The sequence below is a fragment of the Zosterops lateralis genome, assembly GCF_965231275.1.
Source record: "Zosterops lateralis genome assembly, chromosome: Z".
NCBI lineage: Eukaryota > Metazoa > Chordata > Aves > Passeriformes > Zosteropidae > Zosterops > Zosterops lateralis.
This window is the reverse complement of record NC_139800.1, coordinates 37,320,686-37,339,259: the sequence shown is the minus strand read 5'-3', so window position 1 is coordinate 37,339,259 and position 18,574 is coordinate 37,320,686. Positions and strand designations below refer to the sequence as shown.

At 36.7% G+C, this 18,574-nt stretch overlaps 1 protein-coding gene across 1 annotated transcript in view; it reads left to right on the top strand.

Moving 5' to 3' along the window:
• FRMD3 (FERM domain containing 3) overlaps window positions 1-18,156 on the top strand; it is a gene marked incomplete at its 5' end in the record, with an annotated part of 126,570 nt that extends 108,414 nt beyond the window's left edge. Inside the window, 3 exons of the mRNA XM_083883424.1 lie at window positions 13-81; window positions 3,179-3,300; window positions 14,735-18,156. Of these exons, the coding sequence (XP_083739550.1) occupies window positions 13-81; window positions 3,179-3,300; window positions 14,735-15,330 (787 nt within the window). The 3' untranslated portion in view covers window positions 15,331-18,156. The remainder of the gene's footprint in view (window positions 1-12; window positions 82-3,178; window positions 3,301-14,734) is intronic.
• Between the last annotated feature and the right edge of the window lie 418 nt (window positions 18,157-18,574).

Below are 18,574 nucleotides of genomic sequence, written 5' to 3'. Positions count from 1 at the left end.
CTTTTAATGCAGTGGAAAAGTAGCCAAAGAGGTTGTGGAGGCAAGCTCTAAAATCCAGAGGGAACCTCCTGAAGTTCACAGGTATGACTTGATATTCAGAATTAAATTTTAAGAACTAGGGAGGATTATTATTCTCTACAGAAATATCCTCCTTCCTTTACTATCAGGTGCAATGGCTGTCATTCTGAGCTTCCACAATTACGCATCCAAGCCTTAGAAAATATATGTCTCACAATGCTAAAAAATTCTGACAAATGTCTGTTATAAGGTAGAACCTAATCTGTGCTGCTTTGAAGCTGAGTTTAACTAATCGTCAGATTGATGACTTATATTTTTTTGTGTGTTATGGCATAAATTGTTAATATATGATCCTGACAGAAAAGTATATTCTAATTTCATTCCAAGGTTTCATTTGATTTTCATAGTTCTTGGTTTGTGTATGTTTATAGGTGTTTCAAAATATACTTCATAGTTTTTCCATAATGCAGTCAGATTAAAAAGTATGAAATTCATTCAGTAAAGATGAAAAATATTAGAAAATCTTTTTTTTTTTGGAGGAAAACTTAACTTGTAAGATATAAGCTGCTAGTTTTTTCAAGTAAGCTAATGCTTTCAGGTCCTTATCAGTCATTGTAGTGGCAGTAAAAATTCCTAAGAACCTGATTAAAGCACTTCAGAAAAGGAGGAGCCATCAGGGAAAACTATTTGAAACATTTTCAGGTTTCAAAAAACAGGTTACTTAACACTCTGAACATTCTACAGCCATATTCCTATTTTCATTGAGGTTTTATGTTTGGGGAGAATATGCTTTATTTATTTTTAATTGACTACTGATATTCTGTCTATATTTGAGATAAAAGTGGATTGTCTTCACTAAATGATGGAAATATATTTGCAGTAAATATTTATAATATGTTGTCCAGCTCTACTATGTAATTAATAGTTAAACTATGCAGGGATGCTTTCTAACACATTTTTCCAGATTGCATTTTAAAATGGGATAAGTGAAGGTCTAGAGTGTGTTAAATGATAACACAGAAGGCAGAATATAGATTCATCATTGAGACAGTATAAAATACTTGGGCATACAAATGTTTTTTAAATGACAATAGGTACTCACTTTAGGAAATTAGGTTATTGCCTACTTTCCAGGAGGTTTCTATTTTCCAGGATAAGAAAAGATTTTCATACATTTGTTTTTATCTTGTTTTTTTTTGTTTTCTTTGATTTCTCTATTTAGAAGCATTTTAAACATACAGCTTAAAACTTAGTGTACAAAAAGAAACATACCAGAGAGAAAATAATTTTATAAAGCAACATCATATGAATTTAACACCCATAAATATTGATACATATCTTTTATCATTAACCTTCTTACAAAGCATGCATTTATAATATTATGGAAGCTCCAAGTTCAATTTCTTAGACAGGAATATAATGATTTCAGGTGGTTTTATAGCTCCAGTTGTGAAATGGGAGACAGAGGTAGCTGATCCTTCTAAAAGCACATGCAGGCGAAATGTTCAGAAAATTTTCTTTGAAAGAGGATTTGGGGATAGGAAACGATAGGCTTTTCAGAAGTAAAACATTCAGCAAAAAATATTTGATTGACAGTAAACATGTATCTATATATCAATATAAAGTGCCCTCACCGTCAGAGTCAATTCAGTTTTACCATGGCTGCATTAAGAAAGAAACATGCAGTTGAGAGGAAGGTACTACTCAGCATCTTTATGTTTGGATATTACACCTAAAGCACTGTGTACTGAAAATTTGCTGGAGTGTGTAGTCATGCAAGATTAATGCAGTGGAAAGTTCTTCTGACAAACACAAAATGAGTGATTTAATGTTTTGCTTCCAGGGCATGCCCAAAGGAGGCATCTTTGTAAATAAGTATGAAGCAGAAGCCTGTGGGTGTTGCCAGGCACAGCTTGTGTTTTGGGAGTTGCTTGAGAGCTTTTTACAACAAGCACAAAGGTTAAGGGATTGCATAAAAAGCCTATGGATTTACCACTGGGTTAGAGTAACTATAATTATAATAATCTGAGTGGAAACCTTCTATGAAGAGTGAAAGTTTAAACTAAATTGTTATCAAAGAGTGTTCAGAGATTGCAAATGAGGATATAGATATCTTTGAGCATATGTTACAGCACAAGAAATTATGCCAGTTGAGCAAGAAAGCTTGTTTATTCCCACAGAATATTTACTGACAAGTAGTGTGGGTTAAGAGTTGCACACCTGTGTCCCCAGTTTACCTAAATTTTCAGCAATACACAGTTCCATCTTCTGGCTTGCAATAGGTTCATTGTTCAGTGTGTTTATATGGAATTTTAAGTTGAGTCTTTTGTGCAGACTTGAAATGCCTCTTGTGAAACTTCAGCACTGTATCAATATACCATTTAACTCAAGTAGAATACTCTTCCCTTTCATCTTTGCTTTTGTCAAAGAAAATATTTTATAATATAATGGTTAAGATTTACTGCAGGACTCTTGCTTCAGGCCTGTATCATCTAAATCCCGAATAGCATATTCAAAAGAGCCATTTTATATTCTCAGTAATATATTTTTAGGCTAATAAGCATCACGACTGAAGAAAATCAGCAACATTCCCAAAACTTTCCAGAGCATATTTAACACCTGCTACCAGGAAAGCCTCACAGTGAAGTAAGACAAGAAAGAGAACCGCCCTGAGTGCCGGGAGCCATGGTGGAGAGGCGCAGCTGGGGTGCGTGGGCACCAGTGAGAGCACTCTGTATCTGTAAACCAGAGGGATACAGTTGTTCCTGTTTTAGTCTTTAATCCTCAATGCTCTAACTGTAACAAATCCTTTATCCAGTTCTGGAGGTGATGGAACAACTTTCCCCTTCCTTGAATCCAAATACTAATGTTTGCTGTGTGCTGTAGAGAGGAGCAACACACAGAAATCCTGCCTAAGACAAAAGGAAGTCAGGCAGTGTAAAGGAGGTAAATCAGCACAAAACTTCTCTCACACTTTGGATATTGAAATATTTACATCTGCAGAGGGTTCAACATTACTCAGCTGAAAGCAGCGTTCAATGCATAGAGCTTTTCACAACAGCTCAAGGCCTAGTAATTTATGCAAAATGATTCTGAGATGGAACTTATTGGACTGCAGTTATTTCTAAACAAACTGACCCTGTTTTGCCTATTTTTTTAGAACCAGCATTACCCAGAGTCGCAGCTCTCCGTCCTTGAACAAGCAACTCATAATCAACATGGAACCTCTGCAGCCTCTCCTTCCTTCTCCCTGTGAGGAGGAAGAGGTTCCTTTAGATGAAGGTGCGTCATTTACTCAATTCTTGTCAATATTTATTACAAAGCATATGGGAAAAGGGTGATACTGACTCAGGGATATGGAAAAAAATCTCATAATTTTCATTGGAAATACATCATTAAACCTCTGTATGTCATACTCAGAAATTATCACTATCTCAAAAAAATGCACATAAGCCTTATGTGAGATACATTGTGAGGAAAGTTACTGCTATTTGATTTCTGTTTCAAAAAATCTTTTAAATTGTCGAGCAAAAGGAGCTTGTCAGGTAAAAGGAAATAAATAGTCTCAAGATGGCACCTTTTTCTAAGTAGTGTCAGCAGTCACTCAGGAGTAAAAGCTGGCAGTTTACTGCTGAATATTTTGTTTTTCTCTATTCCCTTTATTTTTATATTTCCTTCTTTCTGCTTTAGTCTGCTAATTTAATTTCCTTGATGGAAAAAAAAGGACATTAGTTGAAGATCATCTAGGAAAGGTCTTCTGTTATTCTATCTTCCTTGACAAAAAGGGATGTTTTTGGAAGATCAGTTTGAATTTGTTCTGTAGAACAATGTTTTCCATGTATTTCTGTATTCCTTGATATTTTAAATATCACATTGAATACCTTTCTTTTTTGAGATATAGTGACTACAAACAATGACATGGACATGAACAGCTTAAATTAAGATTATTGCCTCTGTCCTCATAAAAAGGAAGCCAATCAAACAAAATCTGACACTGGTTCTTGCTTGAAATGTAGTGAGGTAGTTGTTTCAAAGGTTGGGAAATGTGATGTTTGCTGTTGCTTTTTTTTGGTCATTGGGAAACAGAAAATAGCTGTGAGAATCTTCCTTTTCATGGGAATATGTCCTAATTTTATTTTATAGGAGTTGTATGAATATGTTTTGTTCATTCTTCAGAGTTTGGACGTAGCAAGAACAGAGTGAATTACATTGTCTGTGTACATACCTTATTATAATTAGCAGTGGCAGCTGTTAGTTTTAGCAGTTACTATTTTACCTCTGCTGTGAAATACATGCATCTAAAAATTCTCCTGCCAGCAGCCGAGTACCAGCTCTGTGTTTCCTCTGGGCAGTTGTCACCACTACGGAGTAACAACAGCTTACTGTGTGTAACCATGCGTCCTTGCTTGTCCTTGTAGGACATGAAAGAAAGAGGAGAGACTCCAAATAATTCAGAAGACAGAGAGCATAGAAAAAAGGCTTTATTGTTTAATTCTTAGAAATTAGAATTCTAAATGGAGAAAGATTGTTTTGAGAAAGGATAGTTGCTTGCCAAGATTGTTTTGAGAAGCTTTTTTGAGAAATTTTTCCTTGGGAAAAAGCTAGCAGGCTAAAATCCCTCAGACTCAGAAATATCAGGCCTGCACTTGCTTGCATCCTGTAACCACACTTACAACTCTTTACCAAATGAAATCCAACTTTGGAAATGGGTGACTTATTGCTAGATGCTCACCATACAGTGCTTGTTTTAAATGTTTGTTTGTTACATGAGCTTGAAAATTACATTTTCTTTCAGTCAGACAGATTGCTGTTACTATGATGAGCTAATAGACATATTTGCTGGTGGTATTTAACTACAAACTTTATATGTTGTTAAATATCACCAGCTGCTATGTTAACAGTATTTAGGCTTTTGCAGTCTTTTCCTGCAGAAAACTTGGCTATATTATCAAAATGCAGCTTGAACTGACCTCATAGCTCTCCGACAGTGAGGCTGGCTCTCTTCCCAACATCCACTGTTGTGGATTCCAACCTTCTCCCTTGCACCAGTGTGAACTGGGAGAAGGAGCTAAAAACCCCCAAAACAGTAAATAAAATAAATTCAAAACAACAACAAGAAAATCAAATCAAACCCAATAACAACAGCAAACCAAATTAAAACAAAAAAAACTAAACCCAAACAAAACCCCCTTAATGGCGTCCTGTAATTTTCTGACTCAACCTTTGAGTAGCTCACCAAGAGGGCCAACCAAGGTCTTGTGTTGGGGTAAGGGCATGAGCAGGAGGTGGGGAGAGGAGAGGCATCCAGCCCTGAGACTGACACAATTGCCTTGGGAAACTGCTTTTGGTGTGCTACAGACATGAAACAGCTTGGTATCTCTGTGTATGTCTCGGCCCAGTGAAGCATATTTTCACTCTTGTTGTTCCAAAGGCAAAAGTCAATGTTATCAGATCAATAATTCATGCATGAAATCTCAGCACAGAAGTATCAAGTGACTGAAAAGATGTTTTCAACATTTTGTCAAAAACACATTAATATCCTGTGACTGGAGAGAGGTATGATTTTACCTTTTTTTTTTTTTTTTTTTTTTTTTTTTTTTTTTTTTTTTTTTTTTTTTAAATAGTCTACTCAAGTTAGTGAAGATGTGATAGCATCTGGTGCTAGAAAATCCACAAACAATGGACTACCACCTGCAAAACTGTTGCCAAGTGATCAGGGCAGGCAGTAATCTGTCTCACCAAAATCAGATAGTAAAAGACAGGAGCCACAGAATCTGTATAGCAGCACTACAAGAATCATAATGTGTTCAATTACACATGGAGCAAGAACTGAGCTGTACTTAGTGCTGCTGAAGCTGTAACTTGAATCTTGTGTTCAGTTCTGGGACCCTCACTGCAAAAAAAGCATTGCGGGGCTGGAGAATGGTCCAGAGAAGGGCACTGGTGTGAGTGAAGTGTCTGGAGCACAAGTCCTATAATGATTATTCAAGGGATCTGGAGTTGTTTAGTCTTGAGGCTTGTGGTGACCTTTATTGCTCTCTACAACTCCCTGAAAGGAGTGTGCAGCCAGGTGGAGATTGATCTTGTCTCCCAGGTAATAAATAACAGACTACAGAAAGTGGCCTCACATTGCACCTGAGAAGGTTTATTTTGGATGTAAGAAAAATTTTATTATAAAAAGGATGGTCAGACATTGGAACAAACTGTCCAGGGACACAGTTGAATCAACCTCCTTGGAAATATTCAAAATGTGTGTGGGTGTGGTGCCTGGGGATGTGGTTCAGTGGTGATCATAGCAATGCTGGGTTAACAGACTTGATGAGCTTTCCAGCTGTTATGATTCTGTGCACAGGAATGAGCACACACATGCTACCATCAATCAAATTGTCTGTCTATGTGAGGGTACTCAGCTGTGTGAGATTTGGTTGTAAAGGAGAGAGAGATATGTGGAGCTTTTGTAGGTACAACTATTTTAATTTTTTTTAGATAGTCTCTTGCTGAGAGTTAGTATAGACCAGGAGTTTCTGAGTCAGTTCTAAGATTTTAAGATTTCTCCCTTAGTTAGCTGTAGATAAAACTATGGGGAGCGATTTGAAATTGATACAGTCATTTCTCTTTTGCATAAGCATTGTCACATGAAACATAAATGATATCTTTTACTTCTCAACATCAATATGCAGGAACACACTGGCCTTCTTTCCCCTTGTGCTAAGATTTGATGCCTTGGATATTTTTAGGCTTCTGTATGATTCAGCTGTTATGCTAGCAACTGCTAGCTGAGCTAGGTGCTGTGGAAGTTTGCAATGTATGTTTTGAGGCATTTGGAAATGTTTCAAATATTGGAAATCTTTCACAACCTTGTCTGGCTGGCACTTGAGTCCTTGTATAGGCCTTCGTTTATCTATTGAACACACTGGTGGTTAGATTTTTTTAAGAATTCATGCTTTCCAGTTTTTGTAGCCATGTACACAATGAAGAGTCAACTCTTTTTAGTTAGAATTTAATGATCTATTTTGGTTGCTACAACAGTTACCAGAATAATGAGAAAAGAAGATAGAATCTTACTTTTGAAGGGATGACAAAATGGAGATAGGAAGTGAAGGGGTACTTGATCTTTCCTCACACCCACAAGAAAGCACTTGCAGAGAAGGAAAGGAAGAGAGAAATGTTTGCTCTGGCAGAGGAAGGAGTTAACAGGACCTCTGCTGGATACTTCTACTATACAGGCTGTGTGGGGAGGGGAGCCACCATAAAGATGCTTTCCAAAATCTTCATTGAAGCAGATGTCTTTTATGGGAGAGATATCTGAGTGTAGACATTTGCAGGACTTCTTCCCCTCTTACTCTCTTTCCTACATATTTGCATGCACATCACTGATTTTTTTGGTACAAAGAAAGCAAGGACATCAGATAATGAAGACTCAGATAGCTCAACATGTCATAAATAATACAGAGTACTGGGATATATTCTGGGAGTATTCTGGGAAGTGAGAGACTACATCCCCACCAGTACACTACTTCCAGTTTATCTCTTCTCTGTGGCTTTGTTGTACCAGGAAAGAGTTTCTTCCCCACTAGGATAGTGTGATGTTATACGTATGGTTGCCTTCCAGGTCCCAGCTGGAGAAAACAATCAGCAGTCAGCATAGCTGCATCATGATTTTTTTGGGAACCTGTATATCTCTGCTGGACAGGAACAGGGATGTGCCCAGCCTTCTGAAACAACACTTCTTTCTGGTGGATAAGTCCAACGGTTGTCCTCAAGTGGGAACTGGAGCCCATATGTAAAGAGAGAATTTTTTTTCCAGACTTAGAAACTTTCTGTTCTTGTTCATGGGCATGTCAGTTTTCATTTTAGGCTAGAAATGAATGTTTTTGTCTCACTGTTTTGCTTTGTGACTAGCGTTTTTAAGCACAGCATAGGATTTTTCCATTGTATTGACATGTTTCATAAATAATTTCCAGGCAGTGATGGGGAAATGACATTGCTGGCATATTAAAGCCTTTTAGAAAAATAATGGGACTATGAATGCTGGCCTCTTTTCTTAACTGCACTATGTTTTGGTGCCTTAGATATTTTTATGCCTCTGTGTGTGCTTCAGCTGTTATGCTACCAACTGCTAACTAAGATGGGTGCTGTGAAAGTTTGTATTGTACGTTATGAGGCATTTGGAAATGTTTAAAAATAACCTCTGGTTCTGTTCCCTGCTGGGATATTTTTGTTGGCCACATTAGAAGCTTGTCATTTGATTCATTGAGAGTGACTTCTGTTAGTCTCTTAAAACTCAGTGGGAACTTAATAAAAGGTCAAAGCTGGTATGGCTAGAGCTTTTACAAGGCTTTGAGAAGAGGAATTAGTAGTCAAAATGGTGAAATGTCTTGTAAAAATCCAAACCAAGAGAAGCATTCATTTGCGGATGGTTAACCACTGCAATAAGGAAGTGTGCATTCGTTTACTGCGGCATGGCTCCAAGATCACAGCCAGAAGGGCTGGTAAATTTACATTTATTTTCCTCTACCCCCTTTTTTAACCTTCTTACCCTAGTTTATGTTAATAGTTGTCTCTTGGAAAGGAACTGTACTGTAAATAACATGTACAGCAGAGAATAGGGAGAAATTACTGATAAGAATGAACCTGGAGAATGAATGAGAAAAGACAAAAATTGATTGTATTATCTTACAGAAAATTTGTTTGGATTTATTTGTTAATTGGTAACAAATGAGGGACTGGAATTTTGCCTTTGTATTTTTCTGGGACAGAGGTGGGAGGAAATACTTTGAAACTCTAGTAATTTATGACCAAACTACATAGCTGTTAAACTAGAAGGTAGTGGATTTTGAATATGAGCTGAATGCAGTTGTTGAGACAGCTCAGCTTTTTACTTCAATGAGTTTTCCAGATTGTAGCTTTCTTTGGTTTATTTTTCTAAATACTGAATAATTTCATATACTAAAAAATAGTATAAGGCTGGGGGAGGAAGGTGGAGCTTGGGCAGAGTCTGATTTATCTCTGTTTTTTGCTACACACAAGAGAAGTGCAACCCAAAGAACAAAAAGCATTCAGTATTGCTTTGCACAGAAAAGTGGTGGGTTTTTTTGGAAATGCCCTTGCCAGATCCATTGCCCACCCTGTCAGTAAATATGTCCATTTCCTTAATACCATAAGGCTTTTCTTAAATTTGTTTTTTCATTATTTCCATAGTACTGTTTGTTTTGATATTTGGGCATTTATAGGTTGAATTATTTCTGTTTTTATTAATCTTCATTTCAGAAATTAGTTTTAATCCAAGAACTAACTGAAACGTTCTGGCAAAGATTAGAATATTGTTACTCTTTTGATATCTGAAAATTAGAATACAGTGAGTGCAGTAGATATAGGAGAAACTGCTTCTTGCAGTGATTTGTCTCTGAGTAGCAGCAGCTCCTGGTTGTCTTTGCGTCCTGAATGCACCACCCAGGGGAAATTATGAGAATCTATGAGAATGCACCTAATTCCCTTGATTCAAAAATAGTACCAAATTGAAAAATCATGACATGTGTTTTGTATTCTTATATCTCAGAGGTTAAATATTGGCTCTAAATAAATGCAAGATATCTTGTTGTTTTAATATAATGATACCAATCATAGGAGATTTGTATGTTGGGACTACATTAGTTCTTAAACAACTTGATTTTGTAGTACTGTTCGTAGTATGTTATTCCTTTTGAAGCACACATGCCATAAAAAAAAGTATATCAGCATATAAAACATGTATACCAGCACCAAAGCAGAGGAGGTAGCTTGTGCAAGACTCCTAATATGGGACGTAACTCCTCAGGAGGACTCCATTGCAACCCTTCCAGAACAAGGCTGACTTGTGCCAGGAGGGGTCACCCAAGCTGAGTGGGAATGGTGAAATGTCCCACTTGCCCTTTTGCTTGAGTGCTAAGCTTTCACATCAGCACTCAGCTCTTCTCAGCTTCACTGTCCTTGGCGTAGTGCTGGACACTGAGCCACTGCAGTCCCATCACCAGGTCCCTCTTTTTCTGAACTGCTGACAGATGTATCTTGTCTTCTCATTCCTGCTCCCATGATACACAGTTGTCTCTCCTTCATGCTTCCTTCAGTCCTATTGCTGCTTAATCCTGTTTCTGGAAGGGGATCAACTACTCTGGGTTGAACTCCTTCCAGGCCAAAGGGAGTTTGAAGATAGGCACCCCAGAATGCCTGCCATGCAGTATGCAAAGGGAGTTTGAAGACAGGCATCCCAGAATGCCTGCCATGCAGTATGCTCTGCTCTGCTCCCGCCTCTGTGCTTTGGGTGCCCTTTGTGATGTGTGACAAGCAGAGCAGCGGCCTTTAGTGGCTGTACTATCTAGCCGTGACGTTGTGCACCATGACACAGCACAGCTGGGAGGTGAGATGTAATGCCACAAAACACGCAACTCCTATACACTGGCACCTGGGACAGGGCTTTGCTCCCTTCTAGAAGTTCTCCTTAGACTAAAGCAAACAGTAATGGTCAGCAGGAAAGCCAGGTCACTGCCTAAAAAGGAGTTACTGTAAACTGTCATTGATTAACTCTCCTTGCAAAGCTATAAGAGGTGTCTTTTATGGGCACAAGATGTGGGTATGGTACAAATCTGTGACCTCCTGTTTCAGAGGGCAGGAGATCTGGCTGTGATGCAAATCCTGTTTGATATAGATCCTGTGTAGGGAAATATTCAAATTCAATGCAATTCTAGAGTCTGTCTCATTTTTCTACATTTTCTTTGTGACATTCAGGCACTTTGCTCGTGTGAGAAAATCCCCTTCTTCTTTCCTCTGAAAGGTCATTCTATTACCAGTACAAATGAATTTTGTCCACATAGAAAATAAGCAAAGGATACAGATATTTCTAGAGGAAGAGAAAAAGGACAGGACGGATTTCTCCTAATTGCAGCCTGGCTGGCATTTTTTGTTTACCTGTGTGTCTGGAATATTCCTAGCACTGCTCTCTCTGGACCATATCTAATTTTCCATTTCTCTCTTTAAAATGAGGGTATATTCACACTTGTTCCTTTCTCCAACAAAAAAGGCAAATACATACAGGTATGTAGTTGTATTTCTGGTAAGACAAGCCATGTCCAGGATATCCGGCCAACAGACAATGTATGAACTGAATTTTTTAATAAGCAGATGATACATTTTTCTGTGCTGTATTCCAGCAACTGCAGCTTCTTAAGAATGGTGGAGCTAGACCTGCCCTTCATTTGTTAATCCTCTGCTGCTGGTTTTGGCCCCTGTAGAAATACTAGCAGCCAACAATTTTTATGTCTGACCTCTTGCACGTTCATGTTCACAGCAGATGACCACAGTAATCGTATGTCTTATTCAGCTGTTCATGCTCCTGGTTTAGAGCAATCACAGTATTTGGTGGAAGAAGAATATTGAGTTTCACCTAGGAGAATGAGATCTCTGGCTTTGTAAAATTTGTTCAGTTGCCAGAAAAATGTAGCAAACTTTTGCTGTGGAAATATAAGAAACAAACCTGAGTTTATCTACCTGATATTCCAGTAATAGGAATTAGATGTTTCTAATTTATGGAATGTAAAATTGCCAATAAGAATACAAAGTAAAGAATGGAAATAAGAGGTTTTTCTCAAATGTAATTTAATTCTCAGCTCATAGTCCTTTAAATCTGAATGCCACATAAATTTACTATTGTTAAAGAGGTAATAGACTTTTCGAAATCTTGCCAACAAATTATATAAAATGATAGCCTTATAAGGGTAGTACCAAAATAATTGTTATGTATGAATAGGAGCAAAGGATTTCCAGTAGAGTCATAGAATAATTAAATAGTATAAGGATTTGGGCTTTCTTTAAATTTTTTACTTTGTGGGTTTGGTTGTTGGTTGTGTTTTTTTTTTTTTTTTTTTTTTTTTTTTCATTGGAATATTTTGAAGATTTTTTTTAACTTGATTTTATTACTTCAGATAACTGGATCTCTTGAGTAAAAAAACTATGAGTATCTGAAAGGTAAAAAAAATGTGAAAACCTTTCTTCTCTCTTAAATTTGTGTTTCTGGAATATTCGTTGTACTGTGGAATTTTGGTACTTTAATGTGATATTCTCAGACCTGCATAAGCTTTGTAAATTATATTTGCCATAATGATTTCACAGTTATGTCTTTTGAAACCATCAAAATATGAATGGCCTGACATACTTATCTATATATTGCAATTTGATTGGAACTTGGCTGGAATCAGTCATGTTGACCCTGATTATTAGCCTATTCTTTCCTCAGTCCTTGACTTTAAAAATGTTATGGTGCTACAAAGATTATGAAGGAACAAAAAGAACAAGTTTATATATTTAAAATTTTAAAATATCAAATGAGCTTGCAAGAGAAGCAGCATTTAATGCCCATTCTAAATTTTCAAATATTGATTTACACTAGTATTTGACTAATATAAAATGTATTTGACTGATATAAATCAATTACTTTGATTTGATTAATTTAAATAATGAATAAAGGAGTTGAAAATACTTAGCAGCTGAAATTAAATAGTGGAATGTAAATTTCATGTGTGCTTCAGAGCTGCAACACATTACAATTTTAATAAAATCCCTTCAGGAAACAAAAACACTGACGTGAAAAGTTCCTCTGTTGCCTTCTATCAACAGGCTAACTTCGTAGTCAGAAGTTTGCTAGTTACTTGACAAAAATACAATTTTAATGAAATTTAATATGATACATGTTGTTCATGTTCACTATGTATTTTATGCAAGCTGGAACTTTCTCTGGGGAGGAAGAGGAGGCTCAAGAATCATAAATTGGGATGACTTTTCTTTGTGGTAGCTGTCCTCTATGATGAGAAAAAAGATGAAGATACATTACTGACCTTGCACCTAAGCTGGTATAGAGAGGCCTATGGCCAGAATTCTCAAATTTGGGAGAGTAAAATTGGGTACTTTCAATCATTTTGAAAGGCCTAAGTAAGTGGCTCAACTTAAATTTTACTCATATTAAGAAAAATTGAAAAGCATATTTGAGAATCAAATGGTAGTACTTACATATCTAAATGTATGTGTAGATTCTTAATTCTGGGTCCCGGGGTTAAACAATTTTGGCCTTTGTAATTTAATATATTATGGGTGTACTCTCAAGTAGCTGAGTATGGTTTGATGATACAGCATTATCCTCTGTTACTTAGGATAAAGTTGCTAAGGAGAAAGGTCCTCAAAATCTGTTCTCATTTCTTGGTGGTCATACACTGTTTTGTCTCATTTCATATGGTTTGTATCCTCCTCTTGATGACTGACAAGTGTATTTCTTAATGCAAAGACTGGTGTGGACAATTAAGTTCCAGCACAAAACAAGTTTTGTGCTGAAAAGTGTTGAATTCCTAAATTGGCTGTCATAAGAGAGGACAAAGTAGTTGAGCCCAGGAATTATTAGGTAGAGAGTCAAATTAAACTTATGAAGATTAAACTAATTAAATTATTGAACTAATAATTATTGAGGACAAGGTTTCATTTCAGCTATGCACATTTGCTGCTGCAAGGAACTCTCTTGCTCTCTTTCTCTTCCCTGGTTATGTGCTGTCTCCACAAGAACGCATGATAAGCCAGCTCAGGAAGAAAAAACTTCAGATGCTAACCCAAGCTTGCTTTGCTCAGATGAAATGAAAGGAAGCAGAAAATGTCTTTTTGGTAATTTGGCCAAAATGTGAAACCTCACCTGGAGGCATGGCCAGTGAGGTCTAGAGAGCGAGGAAAAGATAACAAATTACAGGGGAAGAGATCTGTCTGGGCCATTTTGAATACTTGAAAAGGGAAATTTCCATGAGGAGGTGTCTTAACATTGCTTTGTAAGGCAGTGTGTCCCCAAGTGTCCTCTTTCCCACTCCTGTGACTAGCAGCAGTTACTGAGGTACTAAGTATCTGTAAACAGCTAGATTTCTTTGCAGACTTATTGCTGTGAGAGATAGACTGGAAAAAAGAGAGTAAGTTTGAGAGGAAAGGGCTTGAGCAGAGACTAGTGTCACAAGAAAACCTCCTTTGTAAAGGGGAGAGAGAAAAGAGCTAAATATCTAGATGAACAGAAAAAAAGAGACATGAGAAGAAACTTTTTAAACTGGTGAGGCTATTAGAATGCAGTTCCAATGATATCTAACCCACATATCATGTGTTAACATTCCTCTCCTTTTGCCCATTTTACTGTTAAAATGAATTTATCATTATAATCTCTCTCTTTTTAATGTCATGCTCTATTCTCAACCTTAGCTATTATCTTACCACAGTTATTAATCTCAAAGCAATGAGAGTTGGTGGTTTTTGTTGTTGTTATTCTTATTATTATTATACAAGAAGGAGCACCAAGTCACAGATGTAATAGGTATTCAGAAGGTATACAGAAGTATACCTACAGTAGTAGGTATTCTGTAGGTATACAGAAGTCAGATTGCCAGTAGAAAATAAGCTGCTCTCTTTTCTGCTTTGCACTGCACTATTATCGTCAGTAGTTGTGTCAGACCCTCTTAAGCAGATCTGATGTACTGCAGTGTTGTAAAGATACTGTCCTCTTCAAAAAGCTTTTCCAGTTTTTCATAATTGTGTACAGTCTGGTTTTAATATGCAAAATTATTGCAGAATCTTCTTTCCATACATCTATTAGATATTATTGGAAGCCTGACTTTTGCCACCAGGCTGTGAGAAATTTAGTGTCATTGTTTTAATCTCATTTTTTCAGGTGTCCAACTGCCAAAGGAAGAGGAGATTTTAATACCTGTGACTTCAAGCTCTCCAGTAAAGGATACTGGGAAGGATGTTGACCTTGCCATTGAACAGGAAGAGAAGATGAAAGAGGAGCCATTAACCATCTCAGAGCTGGTATACAATCCAAGTGCCAGCTTGCTGCCCACACCCATTGATGATGAGATTGACATGCTGTTTGATACCTGTCCAAGGGCAGAGAATGAGAAAGATGAAACTGATTCGTTTGAGGAACTTGAAGCAGATGAAAACGCATTTTTAATTGCAGAGGAGGAAGAACTGAAAGAAGCTCGGAGAGCTCTGAGATGGAGCTATGACTTTCTAATGGGCAACATAGAGGTGAATGCTTTTGTGAAGAGTTTCTCCAGACTTTTTCTTGTAGGCCTTGGACTATTGTTGTTTGTTTTCCCACTTTTCCTTGCTCTCTTGGAGTCGGACCTTCAAATCTCTTTCCTCCATGAAATCCGCCAGACACCGGAGTTTCAGCAGTTCCATATTGAATATTACTGCCCTCTTAGGCAATGGATGGCTTGCAAAATAAACTTCATCCGTGATATGCTGGGCAGCTTTTAAATTTTACGTGAATATGATACAACTAAGGGCTATATTCAAAATTTCAGTTAGTGAGAGCTTTCCATAATGCCCCTAGGCCTATCTGTTGGCAGCTGCCTTCATATCTTCATGTACAGTTTCTGTTGCAGACTCTGGAGGTTCTTAAGTTCCCTTTATATACTTAAATTGTCATTTTAGTTACCAGCTTACACAGTTGCCTCTCAATAACCAAAAAGACGCTTTATTTTATAATTACATTTCAGACTTCCTGCTCATTTATTACATTATATAAGACAGGGTCACAATAAGTTTCATTGTCCTTAACCTTTCAATCCATGACACTAAAACTGATGATCTTGAAAGAAACCTTTTTGAATATAATCCTTAGTACAACAATCTCTTCTAACCAATGCCTATACAAGCAATGTTTATGCTGGGGTTTTTGTTTTGGTTTTTTTTTTCTCTGTTTGTTTTTTTACATTTTTATGTGTTTAAGATATTTTGGTAAATTTTTAGTAAAAGACAACTTATGATGTTATTTAAATGTACAAATTGGTAAGAATAATGCAGAGGGGCATGTAGGGTGTTTTTAGTGTTTTACAAATTATTTGTTTTGAAACTATGGCTGGAGAATGAATGAATTTAATGTAGCCCTATACAAAGGGACTTTGTTTGGGAAACACACAGAAAGTTCACTCAATTTCAGTAGAGGCTACCTGGGGGAGGTGAAACGACAGCAAGTATGCAAAAGAATTTCTCAAAGGCACAGTTCTAAAGCTTGGGGAATTGAGCAGAACTGAGATGATCCTTCCTCTTATCTGTCAGCTTGTCTTCCACTTTACCAGTTCTGTAGAAAGTCTTTACAAGATAGAGATAGTCCAAGTTTGTTTAGAGAAAGATCGACTCTTCAGTCTAAATGTAGATTATTGTACATAATGGAAGACAATAATAGTAAGTAGCAAAAAAAAAAAAAAAAAAAAGAAAAAAAAAAGAACCTGAAAATAAACCTGTAGGGGAGTGATCTACTTTTAAAAACCATAAAGAAGATGAAAAGGTGAAAAAGGAATAAATTTTTTCATATTTCTTTTAAAAAGCAAAGCATTAGGCTGTACAGTTAATATAAAAATAATCTACTGGCTCATAGTTAAAGGCTTAAACACTTTTAAGAGATGCATCTTCATGCTTTATGCCCTTTATGACTAATCTCTAAGTCAACATATTTTCTGTGCATACTAATATGCTTCCTTTCACATATAGCACCATACTTACCCTCATTCCTTGTTATTATGAGCCCAGTTACAAATCTAATGCTGTTTTGTGTAACATGGATTTTGTATCTCTAAAGGTATTCCAATATAGCTTAGAGAATATGCTTACGTAAAATCTTGCCAATGCTGAGAACATCTGAAGGCCCTCAAATATACCACAGAGGTTGTATTTAAGACAAGAAGGTTTTTATTCCTCCTCTCCCACAATCTTAGTGCAGCCTTGTTTCATATTTAAATTAAGGAACTTGAATTTTGGCTTCAGACTCCTTCTCCTGCATAGACATTTATGAATTGGAGGCATATTTGAGGCTATTTTACTAGATGTGCATTTAACAGATTGTAACCACACGTCTAATTCCTAATAAATAAACTCCTTTAGTTTCAGTATCAGGGAATCTTTTTTTGCTTGGTTTTCTCTTGTAAGCTTTTGCAAGTATCTAGTTTTAAAATGGCAATTTTCATAGAGGATTTTTCCTTCCTTTCTAATCTTCTCCAGTTTTTAAAAGACAGAACAGTTTTGGGGCTTAGGAGTTCCTTTCCTTAGCTGAAAACTTTTAGATTGCTATTCATGTCCTCTCCAACAAAGACTAAATTAAACAACTGTGGTTTTTTATTGTCTTTGTTTGTCCTTGCTAATCTGTTTCCCAGAAGAGTCATTAATGATTAGTTATTTAATGTCTATTTCTTCCTGTGCTACTTGCAGCTAAATGATCCTTTCTCACAAGGTAATAATCATTCAGCCTAATAGAAATGGAGAGTGAACAAATGTAGACATTTGGTCTTAGCCGGAAATTATTCATTTGCATTGTTGGTAAACAAAAGGGGTCAGAAAATGTGTTTTCAGTGGTGAAGGCTGTGAGAGAAGACATCCTGCTGGATTGTGAACACATGGTTCCATACAACCTCCTAGAAAGTCTGATAATCACTTAGAAAAAAAAAAAAAGTTGGATACAACAGTCTTGACCCTGTGAATTACAGCACTCCAGAAGTAGGAATATTGTAATGCTTGATTTAACTCTTGTCAGAAAATAGCTCAGTTGCATGAGAACATAATCTCAAAAATTGTCCAGTGCAGTGAAGTTTTATGTAGGGTTACATGCAAGTGTGTCTGCACATGTGCTTGCATTTACTAACCATGTGCATTCAGACATGGCCTTTTAAAATTTTCACCTTTATTTCTGATATTCTCTGGTCTATCAAAGTAATTTAACTAAAAGTCATGAGAGTCTTAGAAATTAAAGGCCAGGACCATGTCATACATAGAAGGATGTGGGTGGGCACATTCAGAGAGTAGCATCTTTTTACGAGTAAAGATGACAGACTTGGACTATGGAGCGTCTGTAGCTACAGTATTGTGTATTTCTGTCTGTGCTTGGATTATATTGTAAAATGTTATGTACTTGAAATCTATTTTGTGGTTTGTCTAACATTTATAAACACAACTCTGGGAAGAATTAAAAATGGTTTTATTTCATGGAGTGTAAGGGGAAAATATACCTGTAACTTGAGCCTTATCTTTGTACAGTGAATTTCACATTTCTATATGTCAACATCCTGATTGTTTTGTATGTTGATATGATGGCAGGAATCCCTAATAAAATTACACTGGAGAAAAACTTTCTGTAGTTATGACCGTTCTTATGGGGAAAGGTTTCATATAAGCAGTACTTTTTGTCTCAAACTACTTGGAATATAATATAGTACAGATTTCTTACGACTCTTACAGTGTAATTTTCTTTATTCATCAGCTGGTCAGACACTAAACAGTACTTTAAAATAGGATGATATTAACATGGCTCATTTACCAAGAGACTGTCGATTTGCCTGGTTACCACATAAGAGTGAGTCAGAGTCCTGAGATACAATTGCTACAAACAGAGTAAAACCTGAAAGGCTGGTTTTACAGTCAGGCTCTGGCAATGGACACATGGCTGCAACCTTTTAGAGGCAGGTCTCCTAGAGTGTTATGTAGGAAAATCTGCTTTCTTACACTGAGT